The sequence below is a fragment of the Puntigrus tetrazona genome, chromosome 8 (assembly GCF_018831695.1).
Source record: "Puntigrus tetrazona isolate hp1 chromosome 8, ASM1883169v1, whole genome shotgun sequence".
In the NCBI taxonomy this organism is placed as follows: Eukaryota; Metazoa; Chordata; class Actinopteri; order Cypriniformes; family Cyprinidae; genus Puntigrus; species Puntigrus tetrazona.
Genome location: NC_056706.1, coordinates 18,560,096 through 18,575,378, shown reverse-complemented (window position 1 = coordinate 18,575,378; position 15,283 = coordinate 18,560,096). Strand labels below are relative to the sequence as shown.

Here is a 15,283-nt window from a genome sequence, read left to right as displayed (position 1 = left end):
TTCTTGTCAAGAAACAGGCTGCATCACCACACGCCAGGATCTATCAGCTAAAGAGCTAAACAAGAGCGCCGTCTGCTTTCAAATGCGGGGTTCACAATTATTATTGTGTCTGTGTGCAGTCAGTGGTACGGAAATCAGTCCCAAATTCATAACGGGTCGCATACTAACGATCCCATTTTTTCTTTTTTGCGGAAACGTGAAAAAATTAGATTCACATTCACAAAACTGAGATCAAAATCTAATGAACTAAAATGAATCTTTTTTTTTAGTCGCTCCCATAAGTGTGTGTATTGTCTGGAGAAACAAAGTACGTTTAGCTACATTTTCTTTAGCTCTTTTCAAAATATTCAAGGTTTTTCAGTAACAAGCTACTTTTCCCAACAAGCATCAGTACTACATGCTTCATTGCTGGTTTAATTACATCGTACTACATTTTGTACATGGTTTTAGAGACTATAGTCAAACACAATTTCCTGAACGCTCTCAAGCATTAGGAAATCCAATCTACCTTAATGCTTTTTTTGCAAGGACGCATTTAATTGACGCTGTTTTCTACTCAGTTACAGTATATGCTGCGAACTAGGAAATTTCCTTTTTAGTGCAATTTACTACAGAAGTCTTTTTAGTGAATGAAAAGATTAACTGTAGGAATGAAATGTAACTGGATGAAAGTCTCTATTGGTAATTAAAGTATCAGTGATGCCACCAATGGCTATCGATATATATTGTGAAAAACATATTGATTATAAGAATTTATTGTGTTAGTCATACGCTAAATTCCAAAAGTTTGGGATCTGAAAGTGTTTCTAGAATTAATTTACAAAAGGCTGCATGTATTAGATCAAAATCAATTAAAAACATGGTATTTGTTTTCTATTTTAATATATTTTGAAATGTAGTTTATTGCTGTAATGCAAAGCTGAAATTTCAGCATCCTTACTCCAGTCCTAAGTTATCCTTCAGAAATCATTGCAATATGTGGATTTGCTGCAAAAGAACAGCCTTTATTTGTAGAACTCTTTTGCAACATTAGAAGTTTTTACCGTCACTTTTGATCTTTGCTAAAAAGAAAAGCCTTAATTTCTTTTTTAAACACCTTGCTGACCCCAAACATTTGAACAGCCGTGAATAAATAAGGGCACAAAAAGCACTGAAGCCTTACATAAAGTTAATGAAGTACTTTTTGTTAGCAACTTGTAGTAAAGTCAAGTACTTTTTCAAAACAGTAGTTTGACTCCAGCTGAACTACTTTAAATCACTAGCTTGTGCTTGGAAAGCTGCAGTTTCAAAGTATCTTCCCAACACTGGTGAGTGTGTGTGTGTGTGTGTGTGTGCGCGAGTGGCTGATGTGACTCAAAAGTGTACAAAAAGGGTACCCTTCCACAAAAGGATAGCAGGGTTGTGGAAACCACGCTCGATTGTGGGTCTGCGATGTAAAAAATGAAGAGAAAGCCGTTCCAAGGCTCTTTTTTCCCCCGACTGAAGTACATGTGCCAGGCGTGCGAGTCAGAAACGCAAACAGTAATTACACTCGAGCAGTTTGAAGCCAGAGTTGAGAGATGCATTGTTATTTTAATGGGCCTGATGGGGAGGGCTCGAGTCGAGTGAAGGATGTGCACTTACCCGGTGTGTGTCTCGTTCACACACGTCAGGTTCTGAAAGCCCAGAGGAGGAGTGTTACGCAGCAACTTCAGACCCTGAGAGTGGCAAGAGGATATTTGATCAAACTTGATGGAGAGCGTGCTAACCAGCCTCCATCACAGTTCACAGAGTCTGTTCTGCTGTCCTATATAGACTGAGATAATGACACACTTTAGGGAAGCCTTTTAGTGTTCGAAATAGCACCCTATTAGTTCCACTATAAATCACAGTCTGAAAGATATTCAAGAAATGTGTCTCAATAAAATACTTCAAAAAAATGTTTCTCAAAACACATTGACGTGCGACTCAAAAAGCTAGTTTCTGATATGTTTTCTATATTTTTGCCCATTTCTTCTTGACGGAGATCGAGAAAGTGACTGGATATGTTCCAGTCCAGATGTGAAACTTTATCACTTATTATAGATCAATTAAAACAAATAAATGCTGGCTGTATAACATAAAGCAGACAAAAAGGTGTCTTTTAATCTCAGTGACGGGGTTAGTTTAAGCGAGCCACTGTCTTTCAAGCGTCTGTATCAGTTCCCAAAAATTCATCGCTAAAAAGTGTCCAGAACAGACGTGTTTGAGAGGCTGTAAATATAAGAGTTGGGAGTGGAGTAATAATATGCGTTTTTTTGTGCCATTTAGGTCAACCATAGCTAACACGATCACAGCCCTCCCAGCATCAGCCCTCTTCAAAGCTCTCAAACTAAATAATTAAGACTAATTTACTTTTTCAGTAAACTTTTGCAAATGTATAACTTTTGTTTATTATGCTTTCTCTTGGAGCCGCATAAGTTTTAGTTCCTCAAAAGTTTTTTACAATAAAATAATTATGTAAAAAAAAAAATTACATATCTTGCCTTTAAAAAATCATACAAAATCATACAATCCTCATTAATAGTGACATTAAAAACATTTTAATTTTAAGAAATGTCCATTAAGCACAACTAGCACTCCAAAAAAAGATTATATCAGTAAGCCTCATGCAATATATTGACAGATTTGTACCTAATTAACATATTGCCTAGAACAAATATTCAGCACAGCCAAATTCTGCATCGCTAATCCTAACCAATACTTAAAATGAACAACTACTATTAATAATCAGCAAATTAGGAGTTTATTGAAACAAAAGTCATAGTTAATAATTTGTTAATAGCAAGAACTGGACCTAAAATAAATTCTGTGACCATAAATAAATGGTGAGCCCAAACCTTTGAACATATATATATATATATATATATTCAATAAGATGACTAAAGACTAAAGCGCATGCTGTGCTTGATTTGACAACAATAAACTGAAAGAGCATTAATCTACTGCAGAAAAAAGTTAAATAGCAACTGACTTTCTTAATTTCTTTTTTTTTTTTTACCCTCGAAGCAGGTGGCTTCAAATTACTACCTCCTGTTAATCATCTCCTTATGCGCTCCACAAAACGATATCACTTTGAGTAAATAACTATTACTTTTAAGGCACTGATTGGCAATGATTACCAGCAAAAAAAAAAAAAAAAAGTAAAAATAGGTGGGCAAATGCAGCCATCACGAAAAGCATAGGTTGCTACGCTCCTGTATCTATTCGCTTTATTCGACGTAGCTGTTAAATAAAATCCATGCGTGCATTTTAAATGACTTTTAATCCAAACACCAAACGGCTCAAATATGATTTATCTGGCTGGCCGGCTGGTCCGAGATGGTTTAGATTAATAGATTCGTTCAGGAGGGGTTCGATCCAATAACCCTCTGATTACTGCTCCATTAGCCCTGCTCTCCCAGCTCTCAGCGCGATGTGCCCACTGGGACCAGTGCTGCTGGAAACAAGCTTAGTCATCTGCAGTTTTCTAAAAAGCTCTTCATAGCACGGCGTGGGGGGGGGACTATGCTCTTGAGTGTTCATTATTTTTCTCTCCACTCCTAATCCCTTTTTTCGTGCTATTCCGACCATAAGTAACATGTTCGCTTGCGCTCTGAAATCCCTTTGATCGTCCCTCATGATATGGGTTTGTGAAAGAGGTTTTCAGGTGAGCCTAAATCTGTGTACTTCCCCCCCGTCTACCTCTGGCTGTTTGTCCTTTTATTATCTTCAAATAATCCTTTCATCCCTCTCGTTTTCTCACCAGACTCTCCGGGGTGCATTGGTGACAGCACTGTCCAACCAGCGGCCTGAACCTGCCCAGGAAAGGAGCCACGTTTTTCAGCTTCCTCTTGATTTTCGCACCCCACGACAGCTACCAAAAAAGAAACACACACACACAGAAACATATAAAACGGATAAACCAAGCGGCGTTGGGAGTGATAAAACCGTCAGCACTTTTTCCACATATTTCAAGCGGAGATAAGAAACAATGCTCTAGCCAATAGCGCAACTCTTGTTCTGAACTCCGGGATGCGACGTGTTCCAATTTTATCGCTTCTATCTTCGCTCCATTTGTTTCACATTTTTCCGACATCAAAGCATGGAGGATCGATGTTTGAACGCAGGGAGGGGAAGAACGTGAAGTCTATTCATGAGTGGTTACTACAACCGTGTTGCAATTGAATCGCAATCAATTTGGGCCTTTGTGATAGAATGGCGTCCCCTGAAAGATTTCTACTGAAGATGACATCCATTTAAATTGATACTAATCATAACATTTTAGCACAGAGACAGATAAGAGACATGGCTGGAGACAGCAGGACTGATTTATCATCATTCAGAGACGTCTCGACAACGGACGCTATTACAAAGTCTCTAATCATCAGCTGTGTGGGAAATATCACTTACTGCAATCAATTATTAAATAAGGCTGCATAATGGATAGGGGGCTTCAGCACCCAGGTTAATTCTTTTAATCTCCTTTTCAATGGAAAATAATTTCTGCTGGTAATGTTTCATTAGCTCGAGCCCGGTGTCTGTCTTTGGAGTAATAAAAGTACGAGAATATAGTCTGACGTCCAGAGGAGCTGTAATGTTTTTCATCAAAATTACAATGCTTTGACTTCATAAAGTGAAAACTATTTATAAAAATTAAATAATAATGCAAATTATACATAAAAGCGTTCAAAGTTACTTACTAAATATTTAACTGATTAAATATTAATAAAAAAAAGGTTTGAGATGCGTTACCAAATCTCTAATTCCACTTAGATCTTCCCGTCTATGAAGGTTTGTAAAATTAGAGATTTCTAATCAGGCACCACTGGGAATACTTAATCATGTTCCAAGGCGTTTCATTTTTCAATTTAAACAATGGAAATGTATATACATAAAGTATATTTCATTCATTCCCTAGACTCTGGAGGACCGCCACAGTTTCGTAATACACTGAAAATATTTTTTCGTCCTTACTCATTAACACTCCTTACTAATAACATAAATGATCTCTAATCTCACTAATCTAGCGTTTTGCGCAATTGCTATGGGAAAGCATCTTTCAATCGAACTAAAATCAAAATTGCAATATGCCTTATTGTGCTTATGAAATATCAAAAGGCTGTGGTTTAATTAAATAAGCACACAGTCTAATGCGCTGAAGGATTCAGAGTGAAGTAGGGCGCGCAGGCAGCTCATGAGCAAATGTTTTTATTGCATCATGTTCACAGTAAATGCTGCTAACTCCATCTTTCCACTTTCCATGTGCTGAGAGTTCAACATGCATTTGGCAATACGATACGTGCCAGTTAAGCGCAATTTTTTAATTCTTTTAACATTTTTAAATTCTAATTTTTGATGGATATATGATACCAGGTATTAAAATAATGATTATTATCAGAACAGAAAAAATTTGGTCGTTGACTGGAATTTGACATGCAGTCAAAAGTAGAAGCAGATGTTTTTGTTTTTCAGTCGACTGTAAAAAATGGACAGCGTTTAAAGCCAGAGACACACTGCATGATTTTCAGCTGTCGAAGACGAAAGACTGGCATCGTACTGTAAAACAATCACAGCGATTTCTGATTGGATTTCTGATTTCACAATGCCAATCTTTCGTGTGGGCTAGCCAAAAATCGTGCAGTGTGTCTGAATGACGGGAGTTCTTCATACATCACTAGAAAGAAATATTCTGTCCAGTTGTGACATTTTGATTAGACATTACAAGGTCAAAAAAAAAAAAAAACATTATATATATATATATATATATATATATATATATATATAAAAATATATATATATATATATATATATATATATATATATATATAAGCCAGTTGCATAAGATCTATAACATGCATTTAGAAAATAAAAATGTGATGACTTCTGATTTTATGATAAAAGAAAAAAACTAAAACGAAAAAGAGTGTAAAGAAATGTAAAAAAAAAAAAAGACCTAAGTATTCTGAAAATATGGCCTGAAATAAATGAATTAAATGTTTTATTTTAGTTTTATTTATTTTTATTTTTATTTTAGTATTTTATTTTACTGCAGTTCATCTCATCTCATCTTCAGTTCATCTTTATTTTATCACGATAAACTGAACTATATTTTATGTTTGATTTCACTGATCAGTACTTGGACCATCACTAACCAGAAAGAAAGAAAGAAAGAAAGAAAGAAAGAAAGAAAGAAAGAAAGAACATTTAATTAAATTTGGGAACACTGCCCTAACAAATCGTTTTGTACAAGAAGTCTCTGTGATTCTGCAGCGGCTTGCATTACCTAGAATTGTCATGGCTCTGTGCAGAAAATGTTCTCTCCAACCTAATAGACTCAACAAAAAAACTGGAAAATTGCTCATTGAACCCATGCTCAGAAATCCATGTGTATTTCCGAGTAATACGATCATTTGGTCAAGCCACCATCCGGTTATTACTTTATGGTACAAAACAACAACTCCATTCAATCCCACAAGTTTTCAACCTCACTCCTGACCAGGTAAGTACATCTATGCCTTGCATCAATTATACATATATATATTTTATATATAAATGATATAACGAGCTCACAAAGGTTCCACATGGTTGACTCCTGACAGCATGTGTGTGTGAGCGTTTTGGCCGTGTGTGTGCATTCATTAACAGAAGCCAGAGTTACCTTATGCTTACCTGGTGCTGTGCTTTGAATCTGATTATGATAATCACCATCATTACAAACACAGATAACATTTTTCAATCTGATACAGCAACGCTAATGAACCAATCAAAAACGGAATACATTTGAGGTCATTTTCATCAACGTTTGATGGGACGCAGCTTCTGTGGGAATTTATCAAAGAGCTTTCTGACTTTGTTCACACCGCATCCAATTTCAGCTTGTTTTTCAAACAATTTGCAAGTGATGAAATCTGATCTTTATGTTCAGACGGCGACGTCACCATCTACAGCGGTTGCCATAGTAATGACATGGCCAGGACAAACTACTTTGAAATTTAATACGACCGTTTGCCGATTTGAGACATTTCGAGCTCATTTATTGCTGTTCACATACACTCCCAATAAGATTTGAACTGGATGGAGGAAAAGATTTTTTCTGCCTACCTGAACAAAGCTTTTGTCGTCTTCGATGTTCTTTTCCCGTCAACAAACAAGAATCAGCAAAGACGCATGTCACGTTCTTATGTTTCCCGCTCTATTACAAAGTAGCTCATTATTTGTGTCATGAATCCAACCTGCCCTAGAAAAACAGGACTACTAGATGATCAAAGACATAATCAAGAACTCTCAAGTGGACCGACTCCGAGATAATCTACATACGAGTACTGTTCAGGTGAACTGAAAGTCAGCAGCTCTTAGGGGGTAAACCAACACTGCCAACAACAGCTGGGAGAAGATGGGATGGCGTTTAGACTAATCGTCTGCAGCTGGTCTGAGTTATGAATTCAATTATGCTCTAGAAAGTAGGTGGGTTTGGAAAGAGATGGGACGAGTGAAAATATGACATTGAGAGGGGTCTTTGGGTCATAGATAATGTACTGTTGACAGATTTTATGGCATCTATATAACATATATTGTATAATGACTGGACAATATTGACAGCTCAAGTTCAGGTCAGTACGATTTTTATTTTGAAAGAAATTAATGCATCTATGTAGCAATTGTGACAGTAATTTCAAATAAATGCTTCAACTCTTGAAAAGCAACTGAGAAAACCCACAAAAATATTAGGCATCACAATTGTTTTCAACGTTGATAATAACAAGAAATTTCTTAAGCAGCAAATCAGCATTTTAAAATGATTTCTGAAGGATCGTGTGACAATGAAGGCTGGAGTAATGGTGCTGAAAAGTTATTTGATAAATGATTAATATAACATCAAAGTGATATTTCATTCAAATATTTACATTTTGTCATTAATTTCTCACCCTCGTGTCGTTCCGAACCCATAAGACCAGTAAAAACATAAATGAAAGGGGTCATATGATGTTGCTAAAAAGAAACATTATTTTGTGTATTTGGTGTAATGCAATGTGTTTATGTAGTAAAACATTATTTTCCATATTCCATTATTGTTTCTCCTCTAAGCCCGCCTTCTAAAACGGGTCAATTTGTACATTCAGAAAAAGCAAGCTGTGCTGTGATTGGGCAGCTATACAGTGTGTCATGCTTGACCAAAATACCTGAACGAAAATGCAGTGGAGACATAATTACTAATTACAATGACTTAGTGCTGTCTTTTAGTGCATCGCACCTCGTAAACATAACACCATGTCTGCATTCAACAGCACTATCCTTTGCTGCTCAAAACTTGCATTTGAGTAGTAAGTGGCAGGTTCTTTTTAATAAGAAAATGTGTTTTACTTAAAGGTTGTGAGTCAGAAGCGTCAGACTGTCCTTGCAGAGCTGGAATTGCCTCATAGTCTCTTTGCACAGCCATAAATGTGCTGAACGCACTTTTAATATTTGGGTTGAACTGTTCTGGAACAGTTTTGTGAATACAACTTCTTTCTTTAATAAACCCGCTCAGCAACGTCGAAAAGTGGGGACGTGTTTAAATGAGCCATTTTAGGGGAGTGTGGACAAGTCAGAACTTCTATAAAGAATACCTCTTTGGTTTTGAAACTTTAGTCTTTGCAACTTTACGGATCTTATTTATGCACAGCTTGTAACACTCCAAAGAGAAAAGGACATTTTCATTTATCATTTCGCAGGATATGACCCCTTTAAGATATTTCTGACAAATTCTGAGAGCTCTCAGATCCACCAAAGACAGCAAAGATCCTAATTCAAGGCTCAGAAATGTATCGGTTCAACAGTAACGTTATTATTATTAACGTTACTTTTTGTGTTGCGAAGAAAAGAAAAATAATGACTTATTTAAAAATTTGTCGGGACCCAGAAGAAACGCTGTGAGCAACAATACAGCCAATACAAATCGCCATTGTTTACCATGAATTTACCATAGTATCATTAACATGGCATTGTGGGATTTTCATATCAAATTATATTATTATATACATATAAATAATTATTAATGAATTATTATTAATGTAGACATGTATTAAATGTATTAAAGGAGTAATATTTAATGCGGATTACAGAACCGACTTTACTGACAAGATGCTCATTAAATATCGAATGCGATTTATCATGCAGCCCTAAATGACAGTGTATTCTACAGCTACTAAAATAGGTACATTTTTACCACGGTATCGAGGAGCTGTATGTGTGGTTTTACCCGTGGTTTACGCTAAATGTATGCTACTATGTTAATTTTAATAATATATTTAATCTCAAAGAGTCAGAATCAATACATTTCACCATATGATAATGAAAACGTAATAAAGATTAGAAATTTACTGTGATAATTATCGATGGACTGATATGAAATATTTCACCATGATAATATTTCGCCCATATCACCCAGCCCTTGCCTGAAGTTACTTATGATCGAAACTTTCTGAAATCTTTTTCAGCATACATTCTGTTCTAACCCCATTTATAACAGCAGGATGTGTCATGTAAAAATGAAAAGTCTTACCGCAGGGCGTTTGGGCTGGAAACTGGAAGGATTTTCGCTGACGTGGTCCATGATTCTTTCGAGTCTCTGTCCTACCATCAGAGGAAATAAAAATTACAGATGATAAAAACTGCATACTGTATGAGGAGGTGCGTTTCAGTAGCTTTAACACGTCAACTGATAGGTAGGTACACATGATGCAACGGGAAGCAATGCGCATCTTTAAATGAGAAATAAAAATAGTGGCTGATTACTGAAGCTGATCAGTTGTGGTCACAGTAACAGCTTCATGAAATGTCTGCTTTTGTTTCTCAGCAAAAAAAAACAACAGCATGTGGGGTTTGAAATGATGAGAGAGAATAAGTAATAATTTTTAGTTCTAGACAACCTCTTTGATCTGAAAAAGATTCAAGTTTAACATCGGTCTCACTGTTGTATAGTATTTTTGACATATATATAACACAGCAATTAATACATTAATACTGAATTTAAGAGTGTACTTTTTTTTATTTCATGACAGTGTAACGTTATAGAGAATAAGCAGGAACACGTGTTGGAAGTTTTCAGGCTGCATAAATGCGTCTGCATTAATAATGAAATCCAATGAGCTTCCCCTGTCCAATAATAACAGTATAAAGCATAAACAAGACCAGGCCTAAAATCTCATTCTCTCCAGCACACTCAAAAACTTCATTATCCCTATCTCTCTCTAAAGCTGAGTGTGTCCTGGCAGAATACTCTGGCTCAAACACTGTTCATCAAACTTTGCCCCTGTAGCTACAATTATTTCATGTCCGGCCATCTCCATATCTCTAGTTAGTCCTGTTTTCATTTCTCGTGCCTCTTCTTCACATTTGCCTCAGCATTACAGAAGTAACACAACTATGCATGCTTAATTCTGCGCATTATGATATTATGAAATGATCAGAAAGTATTTCTGAACCTTTCAAAGCTGTATGACTATTATTCTGTGGAGCATAAAACAAGATACTTTGAGAAATGTTGCCGTTGGTGCCAAACATTCAAAATGTCTTCTGAAAAGCCATGTGGGCGAGTAAATGATGACCGATTGTCCTTTATTGGTGAACCATCCCTTTAATATCAATGTGTATTGCTAGCTACTTGAATAATAACTAATCCCCTTTAATGGCACAAATATTTGAAGATAACTATCACCTCAATGAGTACTAAAGTTTGTTACCATCACAGCAATAGAAGAGTGCACATTAAGTATGTTCAAGGGACCTTGCATCTGCATACTAAAGTATGTTTCTGGCCTTGGTTCTTTCTCATTATTCAATTTTCATTCAAATGTGAGCCAAGGGGGAAACAGCAATGCCAAGCTCCAGCAGAAAATAGAGAGGGTACCCTTCAGGTATCTGACTTTAAAAAAAATGTACTGATGTATACAAAAAAACGTTGGTGAGTCATTTGCTGTTATGCAGTATCTTTTGAACGCAATGACTCAGTAAAACTTTACTTTCATGAATACGGCCCCATTCGCTTGTGTTTTTCACACTCCATTTACTTAGTAGCGCTTATTTCACTACTAATGAGCACTTTGCATGCGGCACAAATACATTTACTAAGTAGTTTTGTTTTATGATTCAATATATATTGCATATTCTAAATCATTCCTTGGGGAATCGGCAGACTGTATGAATACGACGGTCAACGTTTTCTTAATTCTTTCCTAACACAGTCTGCTCGTTCTGATAATGGATCAGCAGCGTAATGTCACTCAGCTCGTCTTGGCAATAGAGTGGTGCAGGTATGATGGATATATTATGATGTACGTAAGTAACGACACAAGACAGCTCGGGATGTTAGTGTGTGCAGATTAGGCTGTAGAACAAAAAGCACATGCATTCTCGTGTTATGTTCACCAATGATTTTATACTACTCAAAAAAATACATTAGTTCATGGTAATTCTGCCTCTTTTAGTTAAATGTTAATTTAATAAATAAAGAACACACAATGAGATACTAAATAAAGCAGAACAGCTGGAATTATCTCTGTATATTAGTTTTACTGATGATTATTATTGGTTTTAAGTAAAAACACCGCACACATTTGCAGACTTTATTATTGTGCTTTATTATTATCCTTACGTTCTGTCACTTACTCCCTTTGCAAATTGATTTAACTTTCTTTTTCCCATGGAAGACAAAAGATGACACTCTCAGCAAGTCCCTGTTAACATCATATCGTTTCCCTCAAACACAAGAAGAGTAACTGAAGAGAAGGCCCGCGGAAAAAAAGCCATGCACGTTTGAAAAACATGACGGCGAGCAAATGATGGCAAACTGGCAACATGGCTGTCTGTCAGAAAATGACAGAATTGTGTAACTGGGCGACTATAAATAAAACAGAAAAAATAAGACATATGAAAAGGTGCTTCATGACGATAACGCCCCGTGTGTGTGTGTGTGTGTGTGTGTGTGTGTGTGTGTGTGTGTTTATTATTTTATCACACGCCAAACCCGCATCACTCACGAGACCGACGACAGCCGCGAGCCTCTGAAGCGCGTGAGTCAGCTCCGCTTCACGCGCGCGGGTCGGCAGCGGCGCACGCGCGAAATCAAAACACGCTTCTCAAAAGCCCCTTCCTTTTTCATCTAGGCTACGACTCGCTTTAGAAAACTACGTCGACGATAGTATTATTTAAAAGGTGAACGATATAACATAGATGATCTGTTCACTCGGCCCCAGCGGTTCATTAAAAAAACACCGAGAGCACGTTGCTTTCAAAAGCGGTCCGCTCCTTTGACGGACAAAACGGGAACAGCTCGAGGGTACGAGCTCCCTTAAAATGTTGTTATCCATTATGCAGATTTAGAAGTGAGATAAAAAAAAATCGCTTCCCAATCGACTCAGGCTCATTTAATATTATACAAAGGCCTCGAGCGTTAATATGGGAAAGTAACGTTAGTCAAGAGGAAATGAGGCGAGATCGGCCAACGTCCGCCAATTCAGCAAAACCAACCTATATTTCACTGCATTTTTATTTTGATCTACAATACGAAACATTGCTTTGATCAAGTACAGAAAGAATGAGTAGCACTTATCACTCACCTGCTGCGATTAAAGCTGCTGTTACTTGTGCAGCGCATCTGTTTATCGCCCCCTACAGGTGAGGAAAATCAGCTTTAGGATCAATCTGCATACCTTCCGTTTATTGAAAGACATACCTTATGCTCACCAGTGCTGTATCTGTTTGATCTGAATACAGTACAAGTGTAAAAATGATTACAGTTTAAAATATAAATAACTGAAACGATTTCTGAGGGATCGTGCGACATTGCTAGAGTAACGATGCTGAAAATTCAGCTTTGCCATTACAGGATGAAATTACATTGTATTAAATATATTAAAATAGAAATATAATTTCGAATTGTAATAGTATTTAACAATACTACTGTATTTTTATAAGTCAAATAAGTCTTGTTGGACAAAAGAGATGTTATATATATTATATTATATTATATTATATTACACGATCATGCACCATATGGCTAAGTTATAGGATAAAGAAAGATTAAATTACATTTGACGCGACATATTCTTCGCCTTAGTTGTTTTTACTTGTACCAGCATCTTTATTATTTTTCTACCAGCAAAGTCTATGGTGCATGACCTTCGGTGGTCAGCATTTCTATTATTCACTTTTTTCAAACCCCCAAACTTCTTCCCTCCCCGTTGCATTGTCTTTTACATTCTGTAAAGATTTTTTTATTTATGACATTTTTTTTTGATTCGTCCTGCCTCTTGTCTTATTTATCCGAACAGGATTATGCCGGTTCAGATGTCCGCGCGATGAATAAGTCATCATGTTTGCCTACCTTTCCAGGAAATTGTAAAAAGTTCCCTGTTTGTTCAAAGGACACCTCGAAGCCCGGGTCTCCGTCTTATAACCTTTGTTCTGGCTCTAGAAATGCTTGCAAGGTCATCGTTGCTTCATCTCACAACAAGCCAGCCGGTAATTTCATTATAAGGCTCGTAAAAAGAAATCATTTTGAAAGGTTTTAGAATATGTTTGATTTCACGTCACGGAGCCGCTCATCCAGAAATCACCACGTCTTTTTCTTCTTTTGATACAGTGCCATCCTTTGGCATAAGATAATGTCACCTGATACATAAAAGGCCAGCTGCCTAGGTAATAAGAGATGCTCGCTGATTGCATTAGCAAACGCTGTTTCATTTCAGTCCAAAAGCGCAAACTCGATCGCGGTGGATTTATTATTGCAGGCAAAACATGAATAAGTTGATATAATAAGGGATTAGTCCTGATGATTTTTCAGAGAGACTTTAAGTGCTTATGATTTCCTGACATAACATAATTGAAATAGGATTTACGTGAATAGTACAGATTGTAAAAGAATCTTGGCATATGAAACAAAGACCGACAACAAGGGGGTTACATCGAGCATTTCAGCTGTTTTAACATATATATACAGTACGTATTGAATATTATGCAAAAGAATCACATCAAATGTATTTATGAAGTGCATTCGCTCGTATTCTTAATGCATATTTATTTTCTTCCCTCAAAAAATTAAACCATACCTATATAGGGGTTCTCTTTGAATGTTGCTTAGAGGTCAAAAGGCATTTGTGGTTCAAAAGACAAAGGCACTACACAGACACCTAGTGCAGAGAGTATCGACTGAAGAGGCCTCCAAATAGCTTAAGTGTTGTGAGTAACACTGTGTGGTGTGTCTGAAGCCCACATGTATGTTTATATGGGAGCCACTGTCAATTAACATTCATTGAGAACGGAAATTGTGTTGTCAGTGTCAGACATTGTCCAAGAGGTTTATTTTTTACAGGTACTTGTACTTCTTAAACATCGTAGGATGCGTGCTATGTGTGTGTTATGTGTGTGTGTGTGTGTGTGTGTGTGTGTGTTTGCATCATGTAGGTGTAAAAGTGGGTGCTTACAAATGAGATATGACCCTGTCTGTTGAAAATAACAATATGTTCTCACTTTTGTCTCTTTCCTGTTTTTTTTTTCCTCCTCGCCCTTAGACCTCTTAGTGATTTTTGCTTTTTATGTATAGAAAAGCACTTTGTATTCGGCAGTTGTCCCAACCTCTCCAAAAACATTCATCATCGCCCACATTTGTAAATATACACATTCAGGGGGGAAAAAAAGCTTTTCAGCATTGGCTTTCACTGCTAGTTTAGGTCTGGGTTGACTGTGTTATGGCAACTGTTATTTTATTATTTAATTATTAATAATACACCATGCCCACATGGTTTTTCAGACAGAAAATAACAAGAAAAGTGCAAAAAAAAAAAAAAAAGGAAACAGAAAGGGGGAGTAAGAGTATATCTATTAAAAGTATATCTTCTCATAATTCAAACTGTATATTTTGTACATTTTAATACTCTACTTTTGCTTAAGTCTGATTTAATTGTGCTGATTTTCAATGTTTGTGGTGTAATTTTCCAATTTTTGAAAAATTAAAACATTTCAAAATTTACAATTTAACATAACAAACTGACACACCAATATTTATGCTGCAAAATAATTTATTACAAGCTCAAATATGGACAGTCAAAGGCTCCAGGACTTGAATATGAATATTTTGAATGAATATTCAGAATTAATATTTTGTCATCATTTTCATCTTGATTGTGACGAGTCGGCTGCCCCTCCTCTTTATGGTCACCATCACCCCGTCCTTTATTCGCCGCCCTTCACCAGGCTCCCGACGGGAGTGGGTGTGTTCGAGAGGAGGGGCGTGGTATTGTTCAGG

General features: G+C 36.6%; 1 protein-coding gene across 1 annotated transcript in view; it reads right to left on the bottom strand.

The window, feature by feature from the left end:
* The window catches only part of gpat2 (glycerol-3-phosphate acyltransferase 2, mitochondrial), a 33,908-nt gene extending 24,228 nt beyond the window's left edge, over positions 1-9,680 (bottom strand). Inside the window, exons 1-3 of the mRNA XM_043247907.1 lie at positions 9,542-9,680; positions 3,764-3,874; positions 1,624-1,697 (exon numbers count right to left, since the gene is read on the bottom strand). Of these exons, the coding sequence (XP_043103842.1) occupies positions 1,624-1,697; positions 3,764-3,874; positions 9,542-9,619 (263 nt within the window). The 5' untranslated portion in view covers positions 9,620-9,680. The remainder of the gene's footprint in view (positions 1-1,623; positions 1,698-3,763; positions 3,875-9,541) is intronic.
* Between the last annotated feature and the right edge of the window lie 5,603 nt (positions 9,681-15,283).